This window comes from Orcinus orca, chromosome 11 (genome assembly GCF_937001465.1).
Source record: "Orcinus orca chromosome 11, mOrcOrc1.1, whole genome shotgun sequence".
In the NCBI taxonomy this organism is placed as follows: domain Eukaryota; kingdom Metazoa; phylum Chordata; class Mammalia; order Artiodactyla; family Delphinidae; genus Orcinus; species Orcinus orca.
The window spans coordinates 16,795,322-16,821,148 of NC_064569.1; the positions used below are offsets into that span (position 1 = coordinate 16,795,322).

At 37.6% G+C, this 25,827-nt stretch overlaps 1 protein-coding gene across 10 annotated transcripts in view; it reads left to right on the plus strand.

Annotated features, from left to right (window-relative positions):
* The first annotated feature begins 4,442 nt into the window (after positions 1-4,442).
* The window catches only part of SLCO1C1 (solute carrier organic anion transporter family member 1C1), a 56,533-nt gene continuing 35,148 nt past the window's right edge, over positions 4,443-25,827 (plus strand). For 2 of the 10 annotated variants that reach the window (XM_033430264.2, XM_033430265.2), the window contains exons 1-4: positions 4,447-4,993; positions 12,681-12,834; positions 13,949-14,090; positions 25,389-25,521. In XM_033430264.2, coding sequence (XP_033286155.1) covers positions 12,706-12,834; positions 13,949-14,090; positions 25,389-25,521 — 404 coding nt within the window. In that variant the 5' untranslated portion in view covers positions 4,447-4,993; positions 12,681-12,705. Of the gene's footprint in view, positions 4,994-8,292; positions 8,449-8,721; positions 9,066-12,680; positions 12,835-13,948; positions 14,091-25,388; positions 25,522-25,827 lie in introns of those variants that run through there. The other 8 variants (XM_033430269.2, XM_033430266.2, XM_033430268.2 and 5 more) reach the window with 8 other exon arrangements.

Genomic DNA, 25,827 nt, shown 5'->3' on the forward strand with positions numbered 1-25,827 from the left:
CAACAAGATCCTATAAAGATTCTGTGTATATAGCACAGGAAACTATATTCAATATCCTGTGATAAACCATAATGGAAAAGAATGTGAAAAAGAAAAATATATATATATACATATATAACTGAATCACTTTGCTGTACAGCAGAAATTTTTTTGTTGTTACAATTAATATAATGATTGTTTATATGTCCATACAGTACCTGATACCTAGGTAAGCACTTGATGAATTTTAAATCTCTTCTCTCTTAGGGTTTCCAAAGGGGAAGGGAGCAGGGAGGGATAAATTCAGAGTTTGGGATTAACAGATACACACTACTACATATTAATATAAAATAGATAAACAACAGGATTTACTGTATAACACAGGGAGTTCAATATCTTATAATAACCTATAGTGGAAAGGAATCTGAAAAAGAATATATATGTGTATACAAATAACTGACTCACTCTGCTGTACACCTGAAACCAATACAACACTGTAAGTCAACTGTACCCCAACAAAAAATGTCTTCTCTCTTTTAAATGGCAGTATGTGGTAATTACAGAAAGTGCTTAAGAAGGGAAAGGTTTGTGTGTAATGAAGTAGTGAGAAAAGATTTTGCAAAGATATGGGACTTTAAGAAAGGAAAGATAAGCTCAATATCAATGCACTTTTTAAATAGATCTTTAAAATAAGTGAGAACCCCAGTTGCTAGACATTGACACTCTCTCATATATAGGCCAATGTAGCTTTGTGAAGGAAAAAGGCAGGTCTGGAGACTGTAGTGTAGAGCCTAAAAGCCTGTGCTTTGAATCTACAGATTCAATGCAATCCCTATCAAATTACCAATGGTATTTTTTACAAAACTAGGAAAAAAAGTTTTAAATTTGTATGGAAACACAAAAGATCCTGAATAGCCAAAGCAATCTTGAGAAAAAGAAAAATGGAGCTGGCGGAATCAGGCACCCTGACTTCAGACTATACTACAAAGCTACAGTCATCAGAACAGTATGGTACTGGCACAAAAACAGACATATAGATCAATGGAACAGGATAGGAAATCCAGAAGTAAACCCATGCACCTATGGTCAACTAATCTATGACGAAGGAGACAAGAATATACAATGGAGAAAAGATAGTCTCTTCAACAGGTGGTGCTGGAAAACTGGACAGCTACATATAAAAGAATAAAGTTAGAACATTCTCTAAGACGATACCCAAAAATAAACTCAAAATAGAATAAAGACCTAAGTGTTAGACCAGATACTATAAAACTCCTAGAGGAAAACAGGCAGAACACTCTTTGACATAAATCACAGCAATATCTTTTTGGATCCATCTCCTAGAGTAATGTCCAAAAAACCAAAAATAAACAAATGGTACCTAATTAAACTTAAAATCTTTTGCACAGCAAAGGAAACCATAAACAAAATGAAAAGGCAACCCATAGAATGGGAGAAAATATTTGCAAACAATGAGACCAACAAGAGATTAATTTCCAAAATGTACAAAGAGCTCATAGCTCAGTATCAAAAAAAACCAAACAACCCAATTAAAGAATGGGTAAACAGTCTCCAAAAAACACACACAGATGGCCAACAGACACATGAAAGAATGCTCAACATCACTAATTATTAGAGAAATGCAATCAAGACTACAATGAGCTATCACCTCATACCGGTCAGAATGGTCACCTCCAAAAAGTCTACAAATAAATGCTGGCGAGGGTGTGGAGAAAAAGGAACCCTCCTACATTCCTGGTGGGAATGTAAATTCGTATAGCCACTGTGGAGAACAGTATGGGGGTTCCTTAAAAAACTAAAAATAGAGTTACCATATGACCCAGTGATCCCACTCCTAGGCATATATCCAGACAAAACTATAATTAGAAAAGATACATGCACCCCTATGTTCATAGCAGCACTATTTACAATAGCCAAGACATGGAAACAACCTAAATGTCCATCGACAGATGAATGGATAAAGATGTGGTACATATATACAATGGAATACTACTCAGCCATAAAAAAGAACAAAATAATGTCATTTGCAGCAACATGGGTGGGCCTAGAGATTATACTAAGTGAAGTAAGTCAGACAGAGAAAGACAAATATTATATGATATCACTTATATGTGGAATCTAAAAAATAGTACAAGTAAACTTATTTACAAAACGAAACAGACATACAGGCATAGGAAACAACCAAAGGGGGAAGGCGGAAGGGATAAACTGGGAATATGGGATTAATAGATACACACTACCATATATAAAATAGATAAACAATAAGGATTTACTGTACAGCACAGGGAACTATATTCAATATATTTTAATAAACTATAATGGAAAGAATCCAAAAAATATGTGTCTGTGTATATATATATACACACACATATATAGTTATAGTTATTTGGTTATATATATAACCAAATAACTATACATATAACCAAATAACTATGCTTCAATAAAAATAAATAAAACAATTGTGTGATCCTCACCTCAGATAAGGAAGCAAATGAGAATGAGTGCTATGGGTTGAATTGTATCCCCCCAAAAGCATATACTGAAATCCTAGGTCCCTGTATCAATGGATGTGCCCTTATTTGGAACCAAAGACTTTGCAGATGTAATCAAGTTAAGATGAGGTCCTTACAGTAGACCCTAATTCAATATGACTGGCTTCCTTTTAAGAACAGGAGAAGACAGAGGTACACAAGGAGAAGATGACCATGCGGCAATGGAGGCAGAGACTGAAGTGATGAACCTATAAGCCAAGGAATGCCAACAACTGGCAGCGAACGCCAGAAGGTAGAAGAGCCAACGAAGGATTCTCTGCGGGTTTCAGAGGGAGCACGGCTCTGCCCACACTTTGATTTTGGACTTCTCCCCTCCAGAACTGAGATAATAAAGTTCTGTTGTTTTAAGCCAGCCAGTTTGTGGTACTTTGTTACACAACCCTAGAAAATTCATTCATTCATGGTTAACTCATTTATGGTTGATTTCACACCACAGTGGCAGAGTTGAGTGACTGTGACATAGATGGGCCTGCAAAACCTAAGCTATTTATTATTTGACCTTTTACAGGAAGTTTGCTGAACCCTGGTCTAAAGTATGAAAGTAGGATACAATCCAGTGCAAGGCTGTTTATGAGAAACTCTGAATATCATGTATAAAATAAGTATGATGTGCATTCAAAATAGAAACATGAACCGTGGACTGAAGAGGTCAGAAAAGGAATCATGTTGGAGAGTGAATTTGAGCAAGTTAGGAATAGACCAAATTACACTCTCGGGGTAAAACTGCATTCCGTGTTGAGAAAAAGTAGGCCTTTTGTGCTTTATGGCTGGTAAACAGTGTCTCCCCTTCAATGCACCAATGGCCACCTGTCAGACACATTGAAAAGTCTAAGACCTGTTATGATGTTTGCTCACTATTTCTTTTTTTTTTTTCTTTTTTTTTTTTTCGCGGTACGCGGGCCTCTCACTGTTGTGGCCTCTCCCGTTGCGGAGCACAGGCTCCGGACGCGCAGGCCCAGCGGCCATGGCTCACGGGCCCAGCCGCTCCGCGGTACGGGGGATCCTCCCGGACCGGGGCACGAACCCGTGTCCCCTGCATCATCAGGCGGACTCTCAACCACTGCGCCACCAGGGAAGCCCTGCTCACTATTTCTGATGGCAAAGGTTGGCTGATGGCTAAAATAAAGTATTTGGTCTTTTAGACTCCAGATACACAGTTGCTTCATTAAAAGATTTCTTTATTTTCCTTGTATCTTTCTTTTTTCTTTTATAGTAAAATGTCTTATAATAATATTTGACTATTAATTAATGATCCTGACCATTACATGATCTGAAATTATATGTGTAATGATGATAACTTTGTCATTTAGTACTTTGTTATTCGAAATGTATGTTTGAGTACATAATAAAATTCTTAAACCACCTGGTGAATTTTTTTTTTTTAAATAAAATTCTGCTCACCAACGAAGAACTTGAGACTGTAAAGTGACCAGGCCATAGTCACAGCCATGTAAGAAAATGGTGGACCTTGGATGAGTCTGGAAGCAAATTCATTTATTAGTATAAACCACATGCAAGCTAGTACTGCTCAAAATTCTCTAAAATGGTAGTCTCGGAAAAAGAATTTATTAGAATTGTAGAATGTCTTAGTGCAAGGAGTTCTCTTTTCTTAGAATTTATGTAGAATGAACAACTGAATGCCAAAATTTCAATGTTTTTCTTTCTTTTTCTACTTTTAAGATTCACAGAAATTGTGGGTGTAAGCAACTGATCATGTCTCTTTGAGAATTAATCCTCTCTGGAAAGAACTCTGCAGAGCCTTGGTCCTCACCAGATCTGTGGTCCCGGCAGATTCTAGAAAGAATCCCAATGGGAAAAGAAACCATACAGAGATTTTAGTCCATGAGCTTTTTTTTTTTTTTTTTTTTAAAGAATTCCAGTGATGTCCTCAAGGAGAGGCTGGCTTAAAAACTTCTTGGAAGGAGAAGGAGAGATCTTTGTTACAAACTTCCGTCCCTCCTCCTGCTTCTGTTCCCTTACCCTCTGCCCCCTGCAGAGTTGTGTTTTCTGGGAATCAGCAAGTAAGATCACAAGTGGTCTTTTCTTTTTTCACTCTCTCCCATAAAGAAAGCCTTATCACGTGCGGCCTTAAACTTGCAGCAAATTGCAAAGAAATGGCTCAAAGGCATCAGCTCTTTCTGTGCCCCGGGAGCTGAGATGCACGTCAGTGGCTTTGCCAGCGTGGCCTGTTCCCTGCAGACTGCCAGAGAAAAGAGGCCAGGAGGAAAGAGAAAAGAGAAGAGATTGGCCAAGGGTGAGACCATGCCCTACATCTTTTCTTTCCCCTGATCTGCTCTGTGTCCAACCAGGCTCTCCCCACCTGATAAAACTGCTCAAAGCTGCGGTAGGATCCACCTGATTCCTCTTTCAGTCTGTGGAGTGTGGTCCAGCCTCTTGCTGGGCACACTGAGAGGAACTGGCTGTCTGATCTCCACCTCCAGGTAAGATCTGGTTCTCTGCTTTCGTATTTTGTGATGATCACATCAGAGTCTCACAGGAGAGAAGTCAAAGAACCCTTATGTTCTGCACTGCACATGTCTTATTCATAACACTTCTCATGAAACTTGTAGGGGCCCTTGTAAGGATGGTGGAAATGGGAGAGGATACTGGTTAAAGTCAGATAAACTCAGACCTGGGTTCAAATTGTGATTCTGATGCTTGTTTGATGGGTTGTTTTGGACAAGTCACTTCACTGCTCTGAGTCATATGATTTTCTATAAAATGAGAATTATAATGCCAACCTTGTTGAGTTGTTTTAAGGATTAGCACAAAGTATATAAATCATCTGGCACATAAACAGTACTTATTAAATCTGCATCTGACACAATTACTTGCAGTGAGGCAATCAGCTTCCTAACAACACATACTCCTTAGAAAGTACCATGAGGTTATTTTCCCTCCTGAAGGGAGAGATCCTGATGTCCACAAGACAAGCTAGTGCAGAGGTTTTCCTCATGCGAGATGACCAAGACAAGACAGTGATGGGAGTGGCTACCTTTCTGACTTTCTCTTTGGGGTTTGTGGAGGCTGACTGCTGGACGGAGTCTGTTACGGGATCAGGGCATGGAGGTCATGCTATTTGCACGATCCAACTACAAGCTTCCTAATGCACCTGTACTCTTTAAAGACTGGAGGACTGCCTTCCAAACCCCTGTGAACAGAGAATTCCATTTTTTGGAACTGAAATGAAGAGAAACTGGCTGATTTTTCTCTGGCCTCCAGAGTAAGTAATACTCCAACCCAGGGTGTTGGAGGAAAACTTTATGGAAATCTGTTCAAGTGGTGGGAGAACAAGTAAGGATTCGACAAATGCAAATCCTGCTAAACAACTGCGTTCACTCTACTTCTGCAATTGCTAATGGGGGCGGGGGAGAGAGAGCGCGCGAGCACGAGCGAGCGTCAGCAAGCCCGGAGGATCTCTCCATTCATGTCACTGAGCGTCGCCTTTCCCCTTCTTTTCACAGATGGATGAATAGCTCAGTGCTCAAAAACGTAGCCTAGCCTCTTTGAAACATACTATACTTGAGAGGATATGCAAATTAGCCATCAAGATGAAACTGTATTTTCAGTAAAACAATGTAGTGTCAGTATTTTAATCTGGATGCTATTTCGCCCTAACACAACATCAGCTAGGTGATCTCTTGTTTTGATTATCACTTCTGGATTTGAGTTAGAGTGATTTTTGTGACAATACCTGTAAATATAAGAAGACGTTGTGTTTTGATGTCCCAAGTTTTTAATATTATTTTCAACATTTATTTCCCTCTTTAGCATTAGCATTCTAGATATGACCCTTTGAATTTTTTAAGATATTTTTAGTATAACTGATAGTGTATTTTATTTTTAAAATAGTGTTGCATTTATTAAAGAACAATCATCAATATACATATATTTTTATTTTCTTTTTCAATTCAGAGAGGGTCCTTAAGGAACTCCAGGTTATCTTAATCCACTCTTCCTACTGCAGCCAAAGAGAGATTTTTTTTAAACAAAACCTATTTATTTTATTTAATTTTTAAAAACATCTTCATTGGAGTATAATTGCTTTACAATGGTGTGTTAGTTCTGCTGTATAACAAAGTGAATCAGCTTTGTTATATATATATATATATATATATATCCCCTCCCTCTTGCGTCTCCCTCCCACCCTCCCTATCCCACCCCTCTAGGTGGTCACAAAGCACCGAGCTGATCTCCCTGTGCTATGTGGCTGCTTCCCACTAGCTATCTATTTTACAGTTGGTAGTGTATATTATGGCCATGCCACTCTCTCACTTCATGCTAGCTTACCCATCCCCCTCCCCCTGTCCTCAAGTCCATTCTCTACATCTCCGAATTTGTTCCTGTCCTGCCCCTAGGTTCTTCAGAACCATTTCTTTCCCCTTAGACTCTGTATATATGTGTTAGCATACGGTATTTGTTTTTCTCTTTCTGACTTACTTCACTCTGTATGACAGTCTCCAGGTCCATCTACCTTGCTACAAATGACTCAATTTCGTTTCTTTTTATGGCTGAGTAATATTCCATTGTATATATGTGCCACATCTTCTTTATCCATTCATCTGTCGATGGACACTTAGGCTGCTTCCATGTCCTGGCTATTGTAAATAGAGCTGCAGTGAACACGGTGGTACATGACTCTTTTGGAATTATGGTTTTCTCAGTGTATATGTCCAGTACTGGGATTGCTGGGTCATATGGTAGTTCTATTTTTAGTCTTTTAAGGAACCTCCATACCATTCTCCATAGTGGCTGTATCAATTTACATTCCCACCAACAGTGCAAGAGGGTTCCCTTTTCTCCACACCCTCTCCAACATTTATGGTTTGTAGATTTTTTGATGATGGCCATTCTGACTGGAGTGAGGTGATACCTCATTGTAGTTTTGTTTGCATTTATCTAATGATTAGGGATGTTGAGCATCCTTTCATGTGTTTGTTGGCAATCTGTATATATTCTTTGGAGAAATGTCTATTTAGGTCTTCTACCCAGTTTTGGATTGGGTTTTTTGTTTTTTTGATATTGAGCTGCATGAGCTGCTTGTATATTTTGGAGATTAATTCTTTGTCAGTTGCTTCATTTGCAAATACTTTCTCCCATTCTGAGGGTTGTCTTTTCATCTTGTTTATGGTTTCCTTTGCTGTGCAGAAGTTTTTAAGTTTCATTAGGTCCCATTTGTTTATTTTTGCTTTTATTTCCATTTCTCTAGGAGGTGGGTCAAAAAGGACCTTGCTGTGATTTATGTGATACAGTGTCCTGCCTATGTTTTCCTCTAAGAGTTTTATACTGTCTGGCCTTACATTTAAGTGTTTAATCCATTTTGAGTTTTAGTGTATGGTGTTAGGGAGTGTTGTAATTTCATTCTTTTACATGTAGCTGTCCAGTTTTCATAGCACCACTTATTGAAGAGGCTGTCTTTTCTCCACTGTATGTTCTTGCCTCCTTTATCAAAGATAAGGTGACCATATGTGCATGGGTTTATCTAGGTGCTTTCTATCCTGTTCCATTGATCTATATTTCTGTTTCTGTGCCAGTACCATACTGTCTTGATTACTGTAACTTTGTATTATAGTCTGAAGTTAGGGAGTCTGATTCCTCCAGCTCCGTTTTTCGTTCTCAAGATTGCTTTGGCTATTCGGGGTCTTATTTCCATACACATACACACTCACAAACAGAGGAAAAGGGAAAAAAATATATATATCTTTGCTCCCAAAGCCCACCTCCTCGATTTGGGATGATTCATTGTCTATTCAGGTATTCCACAGAGGCAGGTACATCAAGTTGATTGTGGAGATTTAATCTGCTGCTCCTGAGGCTGCTGGGAGAGATTTCCCTTTCTCTTCTTTGTTCGCACAGCTCCTGGGGTTCAGCTTTGGATTTGGCCCTGCCTCTGCATGTAAGTTGCCTGAGGGCGTCTGTTCTCCACTCAGACAGGACGGGGTTAAAGGAGCAGCTGCTTAGGGGACTCTGGCTCACTCAGGCTGGGGTGGGGGGAGAGGGGGTAAGGGGTACTGAATGCAGGGCGAGTCTGCGGCGGCAGAGGCCAGCGTGACGTTGCAACAGCATAAGGTGCACCATGTGTTCTCCCGGGGAAGTTGTACCAGGATCACAGGACCCTGGCAGTGGCGGGCTGCACAGGCTCCCGGGAGGGACGGTGTGGAGAGTGACCTGTGCTCGCACACAGGCTTCTTGGTGGCTGCAGCAGCAGCTTTAGCATTTTATGCCGGTGTCTGGTGTCCACGCTGATAGCCACGGCTTGCGCCCGTCTCTGGAGCTCGTTTAGGCAGTGCTCTGAATCCCCTCTCCTTGTGCACCCTGAAACAATGGTCTTTAGCCTCTTAGGCAGTTCTAGACTTTTTCCAGGACTCCCTCCTGGCTAGCTGTGGTGCACTAGCCCCTTTCAGGCTGTGTTCACTCAGCCAACCCCAGTCCTCTCCCTGGGATCTGACATCCGAAGCCCGAGCCTCAGCTTCCAGCTCCCATGGCGGGTGAACAGACAAGCCTCTCGGGCTGGTGAGTGCTGGTCGGCACTGATCCTCTGTGCGTGAATCTCTCTGCCTTGTCCTCTGCAACCGTGGCTGCGCTCTCCTCTGTGGCTCCGAAGGTTCCTCCCCCCCACCCTCCCTGCCACCCCCTGTCTCCACCAGTGAAGGGGCTTCCTAGTGTGTGGAACCTTTTCCTCCTTCACAGCTCCCTCCCAGACGTGCACGTCCTATCTCTATTCTTTTGTCTCTGTTTTTTCTCTTTCCTTTTGCCCTAACCAGGTACATGGGGAGTTTCTTGCCTTTGGGAAGTCTGAGGTCTTCTGCCAGCATTCAGTAGGTGTTCTGTAGGAGTTGTTCCACGTGTAGATGTACTTTTGATGTATTTGTGGGGAGGAAGGTGATCTCCATGTCTCCTCTGCCATCTTGAAGGTCCACCCCCCCGATAGTGTATTTTATTATTAAACAATTTATTTGCTTTTTCTGGTTACTGGGTTTAATATTATGACTGAACAGAAATAATATATCTGAATTCCTAAAACAGTAGGCCAGTTTGTATTACATAGTTTAATTTGTGGAAGAGAATTACGTTTTACACTATAAATTTGATGTTATTTTGTATTTTAAAAATCTTTCTGGTATGTATTTCTTGCTTCTTGATATTTCTATATCTTTTATATTTAAAATATTTTTTCGTATAAGAATTGTACATTCATTATAGAAAAATTAGAAAATATGGGTACACAAAACATTTTTAAAAAATAGTCTGCAGTGTCACCAGCCAGAAATAATGTGTTAACCTATTCTTTATAAACTTTCTGAAGCTTTGCTTCTATGTATACACACCTGTGAATGTATGTGTGTTTCTATTATAAAATAGAGTGTTATGTATATTGCTTTGAAGTCTTGTATTTTTAAAATCAACTCTGTAATAAAATTATTTCTATATGACTATATGTACTTCTTTACACTAATTTCTAATGGTTTCAAAGATTTCACTGTGTGAGTATACCATAATTTGTTGGACATTTGGGTCATTTTGTTGTTTTTTTTTTTTTTTAATAAGCAATGTGTCTCTCCAGGATTTTAATTAAAGGTACTCAGTATTTTTGTAGTAAAGAGACCTATTTAATCCATTGCTTCCCAAATACCCTTTCACTGTTCTGGCAAAATATTTTTCTGAAAACTAGTTTTAGTGATTCAGTGGATATAGGAAGTTGGCTGTTGGTATGAATATCCATGTACCGAATTTCTTAGTTTTTTTTTTTTTGAGTCATGAATGGCTGTTGACTTTTATCACCTGATGTATTGCATCTACTGAAATTTTATTATTTTGAATTTCTTCTAGCTTTATTGAAATGTGATTGACAATAAAAATTGTATATATTTAAGGTATACAATGTGATGTTTTGATATATATATGTAACATCTTGAATTTTTTTTGAATTTATTTATTTTATTTATTTATTTTTGGCTGCATTTGGTCCTCACTGCTCTGCACTGGCTCTCTCCATTTGCAGCGAGTGGGGGCCACTCCTCGCTGCAGTGCACAGGTCTCTCACCACAGTGGCCTCTCCTGTTGCAGAGCATGGGCTCCAGAGCGTGGGCTCGGCAGCTGTGGCACATGGGCCCAGCCGCTCCGTGGCACGTGGGATCCTCCCGGACCAGGGCCTGAACCCACGTCCCCTGCACTGGCAGGTGGATTCCCAATCACTGCACCACCAGGGAAGCCCCAACAGTTTGAATTTTTAATGTGATGATTTAGGTGAACAAACTTCCTAATATTAATCAATTGTTACATTTTTAAAAAATCTTAATTATGGAATTTTAATTAATTTGTATTTGCTAGTATTTTATTTAGGATTTTAGCATCTCTAGGTTGGCTCTGCAGTTTTCCTTTTTGTGTTGCCTTAATGAGATTTTGCTATCAAGATAATTCTGGCTTGGTCCGATGAATGGAGACTATTAGCATCTGTTTCCATTATCTGCTATTTTTCCTTGAAGGGTATTCCTTGATAAAGCACTCCAGTTACATCATCTATCCTTACTATTTTTATTTAGGGAATAGGTTTAGAGTATTTTTGTTAATGTCTTCCTTAGATATGTTTCTCTCCTGGTTTGTATCAATACAGGTAATTTATATTTGCTAGAAAGTTATCCATTTTGTCAAGACTTTATAGTTATTTCTCTATATTTTGCCTAATTTTTATTTTGTATTCTCCTAAACATCTGTGTTTAGATCTTACTAACATTGTATTCCTGTATCTTTGCCTTTTGCTCTTGTTTAGGATTCTCTGCTCTTTGTTTAGCTTTTTGGCTTTAAAATTGTTTGTTTTCCTCACTTTCCTTTGTCCATTTTTAAAAAGTAAATTTATGCATGTTTATGAAATTGAATAATCTGAAAGTCTAATAACAAGTTTAAAAACAAAACAGGTCCTTGCCCTACCCTTCTCAACCCATTTCTCACTCCCTCCACTTTTAAATCTTTTAGGTCTTTCTTCTGATATTTAGCTCCATATTTCAAAATAAATTGTGTACACTGCTATTTCTTGATTTTTCAGTTTGAGACATTATCTATAAATGCAAACTACCAAAGATGAGGTTGGGTAAACACAGAACATGCATTACATGAAGTCAAGATAATAGACACACAGATAGAATAACTCTAAACTACCACAGCACGTTAAGTTTTACCCTGATGTTATTTTTTCAGTTAGTGTGATGAGAATACAGAAGATCTCTATTAATGTACAAATGCATCATCTGGTAAACATCAGGGTGATCCAGAAGTTATTTTATTTTTCAATCCCTTCACTTAGATTACTTTATCAGGCAGGCACTGAGCTATATGGAATCCTAAAGAAGTGGGTGCATAGGATATGTAAATATTGATATGAACAAAAAGAAAATAGGTTCAGATTATGTGAACCTGTCCAGGGCTTGGTAAGGACAAAGGAGGGTGGGAAATTAGACATAGGAAGGAAGGCATCTTTCTTACTTTAAGGCAGACCAAAGACTACTTTTGACTGAATGAAATCTAAGCCTGAGGCATAAATCATGTTGCTTCCCTATTTGTCAAGCTAAAATGATACACAGACTGGTCCTCTTTTTTTGCCTTATTTTAAGCCTTACTTTGGATGCTACAAATGTATAAGAATCACAGTGTGATATAGGCATCTACCAGGGGCATCAATCTTTTCTATTCATTCTGCTAAGATAATAGATTTAAAGGATTTAAAGACTCAATTCTAATGAATCAATATTCAAACGGCTGAATTCCTCTTCTTCCTTTCCTGCTTGCTTCTAGTTTAAGCTGGCAAGACCACAAAGTTAGCAAAATTCTTCCTCGTTATTTATTCCAAAGGCAACATTTAAATTTATTCTTTGCTATAATGAGGCTTAAACTGGAGGGATTGAGAAAGAATGCTGGCTACAGAGTCCCAAGAGCAGGACTGCTTAATCAGATATCCTGGTCGATTTTAATTGAAAAACTTTGCCAACTTACTGTGGTAAAATGAGGGAACTTCACATCAAGTTATGTCTACAGAATTGTGATCTATTGTGAAATAAAAACATTATCTAATCAACTGCATGGGTTTGAATTAATTTTTTTTTTTTTTTTTACTTTAAAAATCAACTTTGACAGATCAGAGTCAAGGAATGTTTTCATAATGGACACTTCATCCAAAGAAAATATCCAGTTATTCAGCAAAAATTCAATGCAACCTGTTGGGAGGCCTTCCTTTAAAACAGACTATCCCTCCTCAGAGGAGAAACAACCCTGCTGTGGTGAACTAAAGGTAACAAACAATTAAATGATAAACAACCATAAGTGGTTAACTAAAGAGATAAGAGAATTTGGTGGAGTCCATGCTCTCAGTTCTTGATCCAGTTATTTTCTACACACTATAGCTAGAGGTGAGAAATTTTTTCCACTTTAAAAAGTGACCTTAGATGCAATTTATGAAAACTACACTTTGCTGGGCAGTGAAAGCAATCTTTGCCTGACTATGTAGGTTAAATTACTAAATATTACTTTCCTGGCTCACTTGAATGCCCCTCCGAAACAGAAAGGAGAGAGGTAATGATATTCATTAAATATCTACCATGTACCAGATGTTATGCTATGCACAGTTGTAACATTTAATCTATGAAACATCCATATTATTCCCATTCTATAAATGAAAAATTTGACTTTCCTGGCCACAGAGTAAGGGACAGGGTTCCCTTTTAAATGGTGCTCAACATGACTCCAAGTGCCTATACTTTCCTTGCATCAAATATTCACTCAACAAATACATACTTTTTTTTTCATATAATCTGCCTTATGGATACTCCATCACAGACCCAGGTCTAGCAAAACACACAAGCCAGATATCAAAAAGAATATATTTTTTTCATTGAATAAGAATTTGAGTATGAATTTAACTTGAATATGAACTTAAACACAAAGATTAGTAGTTCTACTTTTTCAGTCTGTTACGTTCCCTGCTAGAACATTAACCATTGCTGTGAAATACACAATAATGAGTATTAGACCTGTGATAAGATGTTGAGTATTTGGTTGATGGTTTTTGTTTTATTTTCTTACCTTTCAATGGCTCCTTCCTCTCTCTGCTTCCCCATGCAATGAATCTTCTTTTCAAAGCCAAGACATCTTTGAATGCCCTTTGGGGGAGAGGGGGAGAAAGGGTGGAATTCAACATACATTATGAATGGAAGTCTATTTGAATTTTTAGAACTCTACATGAGCTTGAGGTGGGAAGAAGCCTATTACTTTGCTTGAATGAAATCTTCAGTGGTAACAGGCTTGTTACCTGGTTTGTGGTTTGTGTTTCTGTCTCTCTGTTTAGTAAATTTCCAGTCATATGTCAGGCTGGAGTTAGACTAAGTGTGACCTGTCATATTTTTCAGGTGTTCTTGGGTGCCCTGTCTTTTGTTTACTTTGCCAAAGCACTGGCAGAAGGCTACCTGAAGAGCACCATCACTCAGATAGAGAGAAGGTTTGATATCCCTTCTTCACTGGTGGGAGTTATTGATGGTAGTTTTGAAATTGGTAGGTATTGCAGATGCCTGACTTTACTATTTTTTTTTTTTTTTTTGCGGTACGCGGGCCTCTCACTGTTGTGGCCTCTCCCGCTGCGGAGCACAGGCTTCGGACGCGCAGGCCCAGCGGCCATGGCTCACGGGCCCAGCCGCTCTGCGGCATGTGGGATCTTCCCGGACCGGGGCACGAACCTGTGTCTCCTGCATCGGCAGGCGGACTCTCAACCACTGCGCCACCAGGGAGGCCCTGACTTTACTTTTAAGTACAAGGTTTCTAGGCACGACTAAATGACATCCTCACTGCATTCTGCTGTCTGCTAATATCAGACTCTATCTGTAAAATCTTATTTGGACAGAGTGTGCCATGGCCTTGTGCTACAGTATAGGCAATTTGTTCTCTCTGAGCAAACAGCAATTAACTTCCTGCCCCAGGTGTTCACTATTATATGACTCACACAAGTTTTCAAGCAGAGTGAGACTTCTCTAGGAGAGAGAGTGAGATGCAGCTGGTATTTTGAGTTAAAAGTATGCAGGAAATGTCCTTACAAAAGAGTTTTACATCCTGGAAGCCCTGTGATTCAAACTTTTCTAGAGCTTCAAAGAAGCTCTAGAAAAATATCTTGTAATGATTTAAGAAGAAGTTAAACTATAAAAGGGGTATTTCTGTCCAGTGGCCTAGAAAGAGGATAAAGGGATTCTATTAACAAAAACACTACAGCAAAACAGGCAATAAAAATTCTACTCTCCGGGTCCTTTGGTTATAGCCATTGACTGTACACTTTGAACTTGAAAAGACCAAGTGATTTTAGTCACTGTTTTGGAAGTACTTTAAAGAGTGTAATCCCACTTAGCTTCCTGAGTTGATAAACTAAGGGGCTCTGATTCCTTCTTGAAGTAAACAAAATTAATAGTCTCTGTGGTCCTTCCTGCTTGTTGAGACTCAAATATATGCTATAGTAAAATCTCTAATGGCTCCAGGTTCAGCTTCACTTAAACCTTCAGAAGAGTGAAGGAATATATTTCAACTCTTCAACAATTACTATTCTAGTTCTGTTGGGCTGCACCCGCAGGCCAGCAAGCCCTGTGCTTGTCCAGCTTCAAGACCGAAGAAAGAGCCCAGAGTTAGCGACAGAAACATCAGTGGTTTAACGGATAGGGGAAACTTACACGTCTGAAGCAAGGTCCTGGAGCAACAAGCCACCGTGTGCGGCTGACTGCAGGCAGGACATGGCGGCAGTCTTCTCTCCCAGGGAGGAGGGGGAGATTACCAGTTATAGGGGGAATTGACTTCAGGTTGGCTCATTGGTTACCAGGGAAACCAGTAGGTGGCACGCCCCCTCACTGCCGCTTTGACAAGCTATCCTAGGGAGGTGTTCTGATCTAAAATTAGAACAGTCACTAGCTGAAGGGGCAAATATACAGGAAGGTTGGTAGTGTGAGTAGCGTGTAGATGAAGCAGGCACTGGTTGAGCAGGGAATGTACATAGAGCAAAAGAGGAGCCATCTTGGGTGGCCTGATCATACACGTTCATACTGTATATATCAGTTCTTACCCTAAATATCAGAGAAAGAATTAAAAGAGTGAATAGGTAACCTTTTGCCTTCAGGCTTTTACTTCCCAAATCCATCTTTCATCACCCTACCAGAAAAAGATTTCTTGGTTCAGTGCTAGTCAAACATTAATGTTCACGCAAATGACTGGACAATTGTGTTAAAATGCATAGACTGATTCTGTAGGAAGGGAAGTAAGATCCTGCATATCTAACAAGCTCCAATACGATGTTGATGCTATTCATCAATGGGCTGCACTTTGTGTAACAAGTTTCTAAAACACCTGATCATATCACTACCTTGTGTAAGCTAATTGGAGACACCTGGAGAGTTGATTTATTCCTTGATGACTGCCCTGCCTACAACCCTAAATGGAATGAAAGTCCATGGAGAGTCAAGGTAAGGGTAACACTGCATCAGAAGAAACAAGTATGAAGAGGAAGCTGGGTGCAGATCAAAAGAATAAATCAGACTTACAGAAAGAAGAAGAAATGAGCAGACAGAAAATTACATATGAAGTGATTCATTGATTATTGCTCACTCTAGATCATAGTATAAAAACATTTTGTAGCTGAAGAGACTTGGGAAGAATCTGGTCCAAATTTTTCTTAGATTCCCAGACCCCAATGCAAAACTTGAGAGGGTCTATATTTAATAGAGAGTACTAATGTTGCACAGGAAGTAAAAAAAGGGCCCTGAGTCTAAATTCATATTAATTCTTCCAGACCATTCTAAGGATAGAAATTGTTTATTGGATTAGATGCAATAAAAGTCCTCTGACTTCCATTGCAAAACTTTATCCCAAATATCACAGGTTTGCTCTAGTTATTTGCAATCCCTAGTTTTCCAGAAAAGTGGGTTTCCTGACCATAATTTTAATTTACTCCTTTTGCCTCTCTTCATATTCCTCCTTCCAGAGCTCTGGACCCATTCCCACCCTCTGTCTCTAGCTTTAAATTCTTCTATTTTTTGCAGAACAATTTCATTTATCCTTTGACATCAATTGGCATTATCATCTAACATCTGCCTACTGGATACTCAATTTCTTCCCAAGTAAAGTATTTTCTTGTAACAAGGACTCTTTCTCCAAAAATGACAGAGAGTTTCCAAGAAAATAAAATGTTTTCTTATCAAGACCTACTAATATTTGCAGATATTAATTCTTTGTTTCAAATATTTTTCCATGTATTTTCTTCTAAATATTTAAAACTTTTGCCTTTTACATTTTAGTATTTAGTCAACTTGACATAGATGTTTTTAGATACACTTTTTTTTTTATAAATTTATTTATTTTTGCTGTGTTGGGTCTTCGTTTCTGTGTGAGGGCTATCTCTAGTTGCGGCAAGCGGGGGCCACTCTTCATCGCGGTGCGCGGGCCTCTCACTATCGCGGCCTCTCCTATTGCCGAGCACAGGCTCCAGATGCGCAGGCTCAGTAGTTGTGGCTCACGGGCCTAGCCGCTCCGCGGCACGTGGGATCCTCCCAGACCAGGGCTCGAACCCGTGTCCCCTGCATTAGCAGGCAGATTCTCAACCACTGCGCCACCAGGGAAGCCCAATACACTTTGTTTTTTAAGGCAGTTTGGGGTTCACAGCAAAAGTGAGCAGAACGTACAAAGATTTCCCATAAACCCCGTCCCCACACATGCACGGCCTCCCCCATTATCAACATCCCTCACCACAGTGGTACATTCATTACAGTTGATGACCTACAGTGATACCTCATTATCATCCACAGTCCAGAGTTGACGTTAAGGCTCACTCTTGGTGTTGTATACTCTGTGGGATTGAACAAATGTATAATGACATGTATCCACTATTATAGTATCATACAGAGCACTTTTAATGCCCTAAAAATCCTCTGTGCTCTGCCTATTTATCCATCCCTACCCCCTACCCCTTGGTAACCACTGATCTTTTTACTGTCTCCATAGTTTTGCCTGTTTCAGAATGTTATACAGTTGGAATCATACAGTATGTAGCCTTTTCAGATTGGCTTCTTTCACATGGCAATAAGCATTTAAGGTTCTTCCATGTCTTTTCATGACTGGATAACTCACTTCTTTTTAGCACTGAATAATAATCTATTTCTGAATGGACCTTAGTTTATTTATCTATTCATCTGGTGAACTTCTTGATTGCTTCCAAGTTTTGGCAATTATAAAGAAAGCTACTGTAAACATCTGTGTGTGCAGATTTTTGTGGGGACATAAATTTTCAACTCTTTTGGGTAAATACAAAGGAGCACAGTTGCTGGGTCTTATGGGAAGAATATGTTTAGTTTTGTAAGATACCACCAAATTGTCTTCCAAAGTGGCTGTACCATTTGGAATGAGAGTTCAACAATAAATGAGAGTTCTTGTTGCTCCACACCCTCAGCAGCATTTAATGTTTTGGATTTTGGCCATTCTAATAGATATGTAGTAGTGTTTCATTGTTTCTTAATTTGCAGTTTCCTGATGACATACGATGCTGAACATCTTTTTGTGTGTTTATTTGCCATCTGTGTACCTTCTTTGGTGATCTGTCCATCGAGGTATTTGGTCCATGTTTTAAACAGGTTGTTTGTATTCTTATTGTTGGGTTTTAAGAGTTCTTTGTGTATTTTGGATAACAGTCCTTTATCTGATATGGCTTTTGCAAATATTTTCTCTTGGTATGTGGTTTGTCTTTTAAGTCTCTTAACATCATCTTTCATAGAGCAGAAATTTTTAATTTTAATAAAGTCCAACTTATCAATTTTTTCTTTCATGGATTGGGCTTTTGGTGTTGCATCTAAAAAGTCATCACCAAACCCACGGTCTTCTAGGTTTTCTCTTATGTTATCTTCTAGAAGTTTTATAGTTTTGCATTTTACATTTAGGTCTGTGATCCATTTTGAGTTTATTTTTGTGAAGACTGTAAAGTCTGTGTCTAGATTCAGTTTTGTTGGGTTCTTTTGCATGTGGATGTCAAGTTCTTCCAGCACCATTTATTGAAAAGACTACCTTTGCTCTATTGTATTGCCTTTATTCCTTTCTCAAAGACCAGTTAACTGTATTTATGTAGTCTGTTTCTGGGCTATCTATTCTGTTCCATGTATCTATTTATCTATTCTTTCACCAGTGTCACACTGTCTTGATTACTGTGGCTTTAGAGTATGTCTTGAAATTGGGTAGTGTCAGTCTTCCAACTCTTGTTTTTCTGCAATGTCTTGTTGGCTATTCTGGGTATTTTATTTGTCCATAAAAACTTTAGAATCAGTTTGTCACTATCCACAAATAACTTGCTGTGATTTTGATTAAGATTGCATTGAATGCATAGATCAAGTAGGAAAGAAATGACATCTTGACAATACTGAGTCTTCCTATCCATGAACATTAAGATATCTCTCCATTTATTGAGTTATTTGATTTCTTTAGTCAGAGTTTTATAGTTCTCTTCATATAGATCTTGTAAATATTTTGTTAAATTTATACTTATTTCATTTTAGGGGGTGCTAATGTAAATGGTATCATGTTTTTAAATTCCTGCTTTTCACTGCTGACATATAGGAAAGTGATTGACTTCTGTGTATTAACCCTGTATCTTGCAACCCTGCTATAATCATGTATTAGTTACAGGAGTTCTTTTGTTAATTCTCTCAGATTTTCTATAAAAATGGTCATGTCTTATGGGAACAAAGCTAGTTTTATTTCTTCCTTCCCAATCTGTATACCTTTATTTCCTTTTCTTGTCCTATTGCATTAAGTAGGACTCCCCGTACAATATTGAAAAGCAATGGTGCGAGGAGATAGCCTTGCCTTGTGCCTGATCTTAGTGGAAAAGCTTTGAATTTCTTACCATTAAGTATGATATTAGCTGTAGTTTTTGGTAGTTTTTTTTTTTTAATCAAGTTGAGGACATTCTTCTCTCTTCCAAGTTTATGGAGGTTTTTTTTTCTTTTTTTTTAAATCATGATTGGTTGTAGAGTTTTGTCAAATGCTTTTTCTGCATATATTGATATGATCATGTGATTTTTCTTCTTTAGCCTGTTGATATGATGGATTACATTAATTGATTTTCTAATGGTGAACCAGCCCTGCAAACCTGGGATAAATCCCACTTGGTCTTAATGTACAATTATTTCTACATATTGTTGGATTTGATTTGCTAATATGTTGTTGAGGATTTTTGCACCTATGTTCAGGAGAGATATTAGTTTGTTGTTTTCTTTTCTTGTAATGCTTTTTCTGGTTTTTGTATTAGGGTAATGTTGCACTTGTAGAATTAGGAACTGTTCCCTCTCTACCTTCTGAAAGAGATTGTAGAGAATTAGTATAATTTCTTCATTAACTGTTTGGAAAATTCACCAGTAAATCTACTTGGACCTGGTACTTTCTGTTTTGGAAGGATATTAATTATTGGTTCAATTTCTTTAATAGATATAGGTATATTCAGATTAACTATCTCCCTATGTGAGTGTTGGCAGATTGTGTCTTTCAATTTGAATTCCTCCCTCCCATCCTTTGTATCACTGCTATTATTCATTTTATTTCACTTATACATAAGCAAACATGCATACATAAGAATACATCATTGAACACATTTTTGATATTATTTTGAACAAACTGTTATCTGCTAGATCAATTAAGAATAAGAAAAATAAGTTTTAAATTTACCATCACTTATTTCTTCTCTGATGCTCATCCTTTCTTTATGTAGATCTGAGTTTCTGAATTTTATTATTATTTTTTTTCTCTGAAGAGCTTCTTTTAACATTTCATGAAAGGCAGGTCTACTGGAAACACATTTCCTCAATATTTGTCTGAGAAAGTATTTCTTCTTTGCTTTTGAAGGATAACTTCACAGGGTACAGAACTTTAGGTTGGTGGGGGTTTTTTCTCTCAACGCTTCAAAAATTTTTTCTACACTTTTCTTGTTTGCATGGTTTCTGAAGAGAAATAAGATGTAATTCTTATTTTCCTCCTCTATAAGTAAGGTGAGTTTTCTTTTTTTACAAATTACCTCTTATATTTGATTTTCTGTAGTTTGAAAATTATATGTCTAGTTTAGATTTTTTGGCATTTATCCTGCTCATTGTTCTCTTAGCTTCCTGGATCTGTGGTTTGGTGTGTGATATTAATTTGGTAGAAATTCTCAATCGTCATTATTTTAAATATTTCTTCTATTCCTCTAACTCTTGCTTCTCTTTCTAGAATTCCCATTACCTGTACGTTACGCCTCTTATAGTTCCATGTCCTTGGATATTCTGTTCTGTTTTTTTCTTTCCAGTCTCTTTTTCTCTTTGCTTTTAAGTTTTGGTGTTTTCTATTGATATATCCTCAAGCTCAGAGATTCTTTCCTCAACTGTGTCCAGTCTACCAACAAGCCTATCAAAGGCATTCTTTATTTCTGTGTTCCCATGTTATTGTTCTCTAGCATTTTTTTTTGATCTTTCTCAGAATTTCCATCTCTCTGATTTACATTGCCCATTTGTTCTTGCATGCTCTTTAGTTTTTCCATTAGACCTCTTCACATCTTAATCATAGTTGTCTTAAATTTCTAGTCAGACAACTCCAAAATCTCTGCCATGTCTGGTTTTGATTCTTGCTGTCTCTCCAAAAAGTTTTTCTTTTTACTTTCAGTATGTCTTATAATTTTTTCCTTCATAGCCAGAAATGATGTACTGGGTAAAAGGAACTGCTATAAATAGGCCTTTAGTAATATGATGGTATTGTGTGAGGGAGAGAAAGTATTCTATAGTCCTATGGGTCTCAGGCTCTTAGTGAGCCTATGCCTCTGGACTGTGAACTTCAGATGTGCTTCTCAGTCCCCCTATCCCTCATTGATGGGACAGGATAGCTAGAACAGCTGAAGTTGGGTATTTCCCTTCCCCCAGGTCAGTTGGGCTCTGATAATGCCCCAGCAGGTTAGACTCTGGTTACTAGTTTCCCCTAAAAGCAGACTTTCTTAAGAAAAACAGAGTGCTCTGGTGTATTTCAAAATGGTTTCCTTTCCCCTCCCCATGCTGCAAGCACAAAAGTTTTATTCTCCAATATTCACTGTGAGAACCTAATTGAGCTCCTGAAGTAAAACTCACAAAAGAGTGTGTGCCCTCAATCACTGGGTCCCTCTGGAGTTTTTCTCTCTCAGAATTGCTGATGCTGAGCCTCCTGTCAGTTATAGTTCAGGTTTTTCTTACCATAACACTTGTTCCCAAGGAGATTTATTGTTGTGGATTTCTGTTCCAGCTGGCCACAATTCTCTGCATTTGCCTATTGGTCTCTCCAATTTTGGGGACAGCAGTTTGCCCTATGACCCCATCTTTCTGACAGATCTAAGAAGAGTTGTTGATTTTTCAACTTTTTACTTGGTGTTAGGATAAAGTGGATACTTCTAGCTTCTTACATGCTGGACCAGAAAAGGCATATCCTTAAAATACAATTTTTTTAAATACAAAGTCAGGTAGTAATCTCTTTATATTATTATAACGAATAGTCCAATCAGCACTAATTCAATATATACTTAACCCAGTTATTTGCAATACCCTCTTTATCATATATTAACTTATCACTTAGGTGTAAATCTTTCCATAAGTCTGTTGATCCCTGACTCAATACAAGACTGTCTTCTTGATTAATAGTTTTATAATTAGCTCTGTTACTAGGTAGGAAAATTTCCAACTTTTCCATCAAATTTTTTCTTGGCTCTACTTGGAATAGTTTCCTGAAACATCCAATTTTGGTTTCACTGAAATTGCATAGAATTTATATATCAAATCAGATAACTGAAATTTTATGTTACTGAGTCTTTCCATCCAAGAACATGGTATATATCTCAATTTAGTTATTCTTTTATATAGCTTTCAGTATTATATTTATAATCTATAAATATACTACTTATATTTTGTTAGATTTATTCCTACATATTTAAACTTTTTGTTGCTATTGTGAAAAGAATTTTTGTTACATTTCTTATTTAGTAATTCCTGGAATACTGGAAGAGTATTAATATCTAATATTATACATATACAGCAGTCTTGCTGAATTTATGTTAATTTTAATTGATTGTCTATAGATGCTGTAGGGTTTCCTGAATAATCATATTGTCTGAAACAGAAGACAACTGTATATCATCCTTTCCAATTATTAGATTTATTATTTCTTGTTCTTGCCTTATTGCATTGGGCTCAGTACTATGTCCAATAGAAGTAGTGACAGTGGGCATCCTTCTCTTGTATCTTAACTTAATGAGAATACTTTAAAAATTTCACCATTAAACAATATCTGTGCTGTGCATTTTTTTTTTGTTTTGTTTTGTTTTGTTTTTGCGGTATGTGGGCCTCTCACTGCTGTGGCCTCTCCCGTTACGGACGGAGCACAGGCTCTGGACGCGCAGGCTCAGCGGCCATGGCTCACGGGCCCAGCCGCTCCGCGGCATGTGGGAACTTCCTGGACCGGGGCACGAACCCGCGTCCCCTGCATCGGCAGGCGGACTCTCAACCACTGCGCCACCAGGGAAGCCCTGCTGTGCAGTTTTGATAGATACAGTTTAAAAGTTAATTTGCTCAGATTTTTTCTTATTATAAATGGTTAATTATATTAAATGTTTTACATCTCTCAAGATAACCATGGAATTTTTCCTCTTCCATTATTTAATATAGAGCTTTAATTAATAGATTTGTTTCTTATTTGGTGGTACCCTTGCACTCCTAGAATAAACTGCATTTGGTCTCTTCTTTCATTGTGCTTGTCTAGTTTGAATTGCAAGGGTATATTGGTCTTATAGCATGAGTTGGGTAGCCTTCTTTTCTGTTATCTGAAGTACTGTGTGTGGGCGTGGGGAGAGAAAGAGAGAGAAAAAGAGGAAGAGAGAAAGAGAGAAAATCTAGTACTTGAAAATTTGATAAAATGTATTTTTAAAACTCTCTGGACCTGTTGTCTTTTTCAGAAGTTAGTGATAGTAGATGTGAAAGAATATTGATATCCAACTTGATTTTTTAAAGATTATACATCACTATTTATTTCCTAAGTGTATCTTCTGAGAACTCAGAAGAGATACTAAATAAAGGAAGCAAAAACTTCTACAGACATCACAGAAGCTCAAATGGTATTATGTAGTGTTTGGCATACCCACTAATGTAACACAGAAACAGCCTGTAAACATGAGTCCTTTATTGTGACATGTTGGTGGTATGGGAGTGGGGGAGGGAGATACTGGTGGTGGTGGTGGGGACACATTACCTATAAACTGAAAGTCAACTTTCACTTCAGTTTGGTTTATTTACTGTGACACATTAGCAAAACTATAGACATAATTATCAATATGGTACAAAATTTCTTCTACTAAGTACTTAAATGTCAAATGAGAAATTTCATACTCAAGTTTTTTTGATATGCAAATTCAAAAGAGCTTAATTCTTCCTGGAGCCATAAAGCCTGGAGCCACTGTAGCCTAGAGCAAGCTTTTTTCACTATTGCTATTGCCCTCAAGGTTACAAAAATTGCTGCTCTTTTTGCACTTGACTAAAGCTGGCAATGTGAATAAACAGTAGTACATTAGATGATTGCTTACAGATGTAAGGAAACTACTCTTTCTGGAAAATTGAAAACATTGAGAACGTCAAAGCAAGGCCACCCAACAGCCATCACAATCAATTGCTGGAGAATTGCTAAGTTTTACTTTATCTAACACCACAGTCCTTAAAAACTAAATATTCCAAATGCAAATAGCTAAAACTTTAAAGCCCCTTGAAATCTAAGACCCTAAGCAATGTTTATCAAAGCATGTTCCAGGAACCATCTCTGTCAACACATTTGACCTAGTATTAAAAATGCAGATTTCTTGGCCTGCATCCCTCTCCCCAATTCATGAAATCAGAAACTGCTCAGAGCTGTCAAGATTCTGCATTTTTAATGTTTCCATTTCCCCCACCACTCCTTTCCAGTAATTTTTGTGCACAGCAAGGCATTAGAAAATCTTCCTTAAGGGATGTTTAATCAGTTAACACCATCATCAACTAAAAGTAATTTATCACATCCTTCACTAGAGATATTTTAGAAAGGCTTAAGTCCCACCTTCAAAAAAATGTATTCTTTATTTTTTTTAAAAAGAGATGGGTATAATTTATGGAGACTTTCTATTTTATAAAATTTGTATTATGAGCATACATTGAGTTTATATAATTGATGTATTTCTGAAGTTATGTGGAGTAATTTTTATTTGTATTTTGAAACTTATATTTTTATAAAAATTATATAAATATGCATTTCATAATTTGATTTCATTTAAAGTGAGGTACAGTTGTGTTTGTTTTTTCTTTCGGAAATATCAGCTAAAGCAATACTATATGATGTATGTTTCAAGAGCGAATGGGAAACCAATAGAAGTTTTAATAGAAAATGTGAACAAATGAAGAGTAATACAGTTTACTTCAAAATTACCAAGGAAAATTTAAGAGAACAACTAAAGGAAGTCTTCTACAATTTGATTTACTGATAAAACACTTTAAATGGACACATAATTAAGGTGGATGAAAACAAGGTAGAAGGGTTGTTTATAAAAATATCAATATTTTGATAAAAGGATGAGATGATTGAAATAATGAGTCTGAAGATAGTTCCAGTCATCTCAGATTAAAGGAAAGAAAGACAAATGATGGGGAAGATGGTGGGAGATGGTTTAGTCAAAACAAAACCTGCTATAGACATTCATTCATTTAGTTATAGTCATTTAGTTATGCTGATGACTTTTTCTAAGTTGTCTAACTTATGAACATTTTATTCTTTTCCCCAAAGGAAATCTCTTAGTTATAACATTTGTTAGCTACTTTGGAGCCAAACTTCACAGGCCAAAAATAATTGGAGCAGGGTGCCTAATCATGGGCGTTGGAACATTGCTCATTGCAATGCCTCATTTCTTCATGGAGCAGTAAGTCTAAAGCAAACATCTTTTTCTTGCCTTAACAAACTGCATGATGATTACAATTAATTATTTAAATTTAAGAAAATAACTCCTGTCTTAAACCATGATAATTTATATCTTATTTTTATTACATCCACTTTGGGCAAAATTTCAAAATGCTAACAATTTCACTTATGATTTAATAATCTGTAAAAATTTTTTTTCAATATACTACTATGTATTTATGTCAACAAAATTTAAAGGGAAAATTTCACTATTATGCCTTCTTTCAAATGCTTTAACTTAGATGTGGAGGCAAAATATATAAGTAAA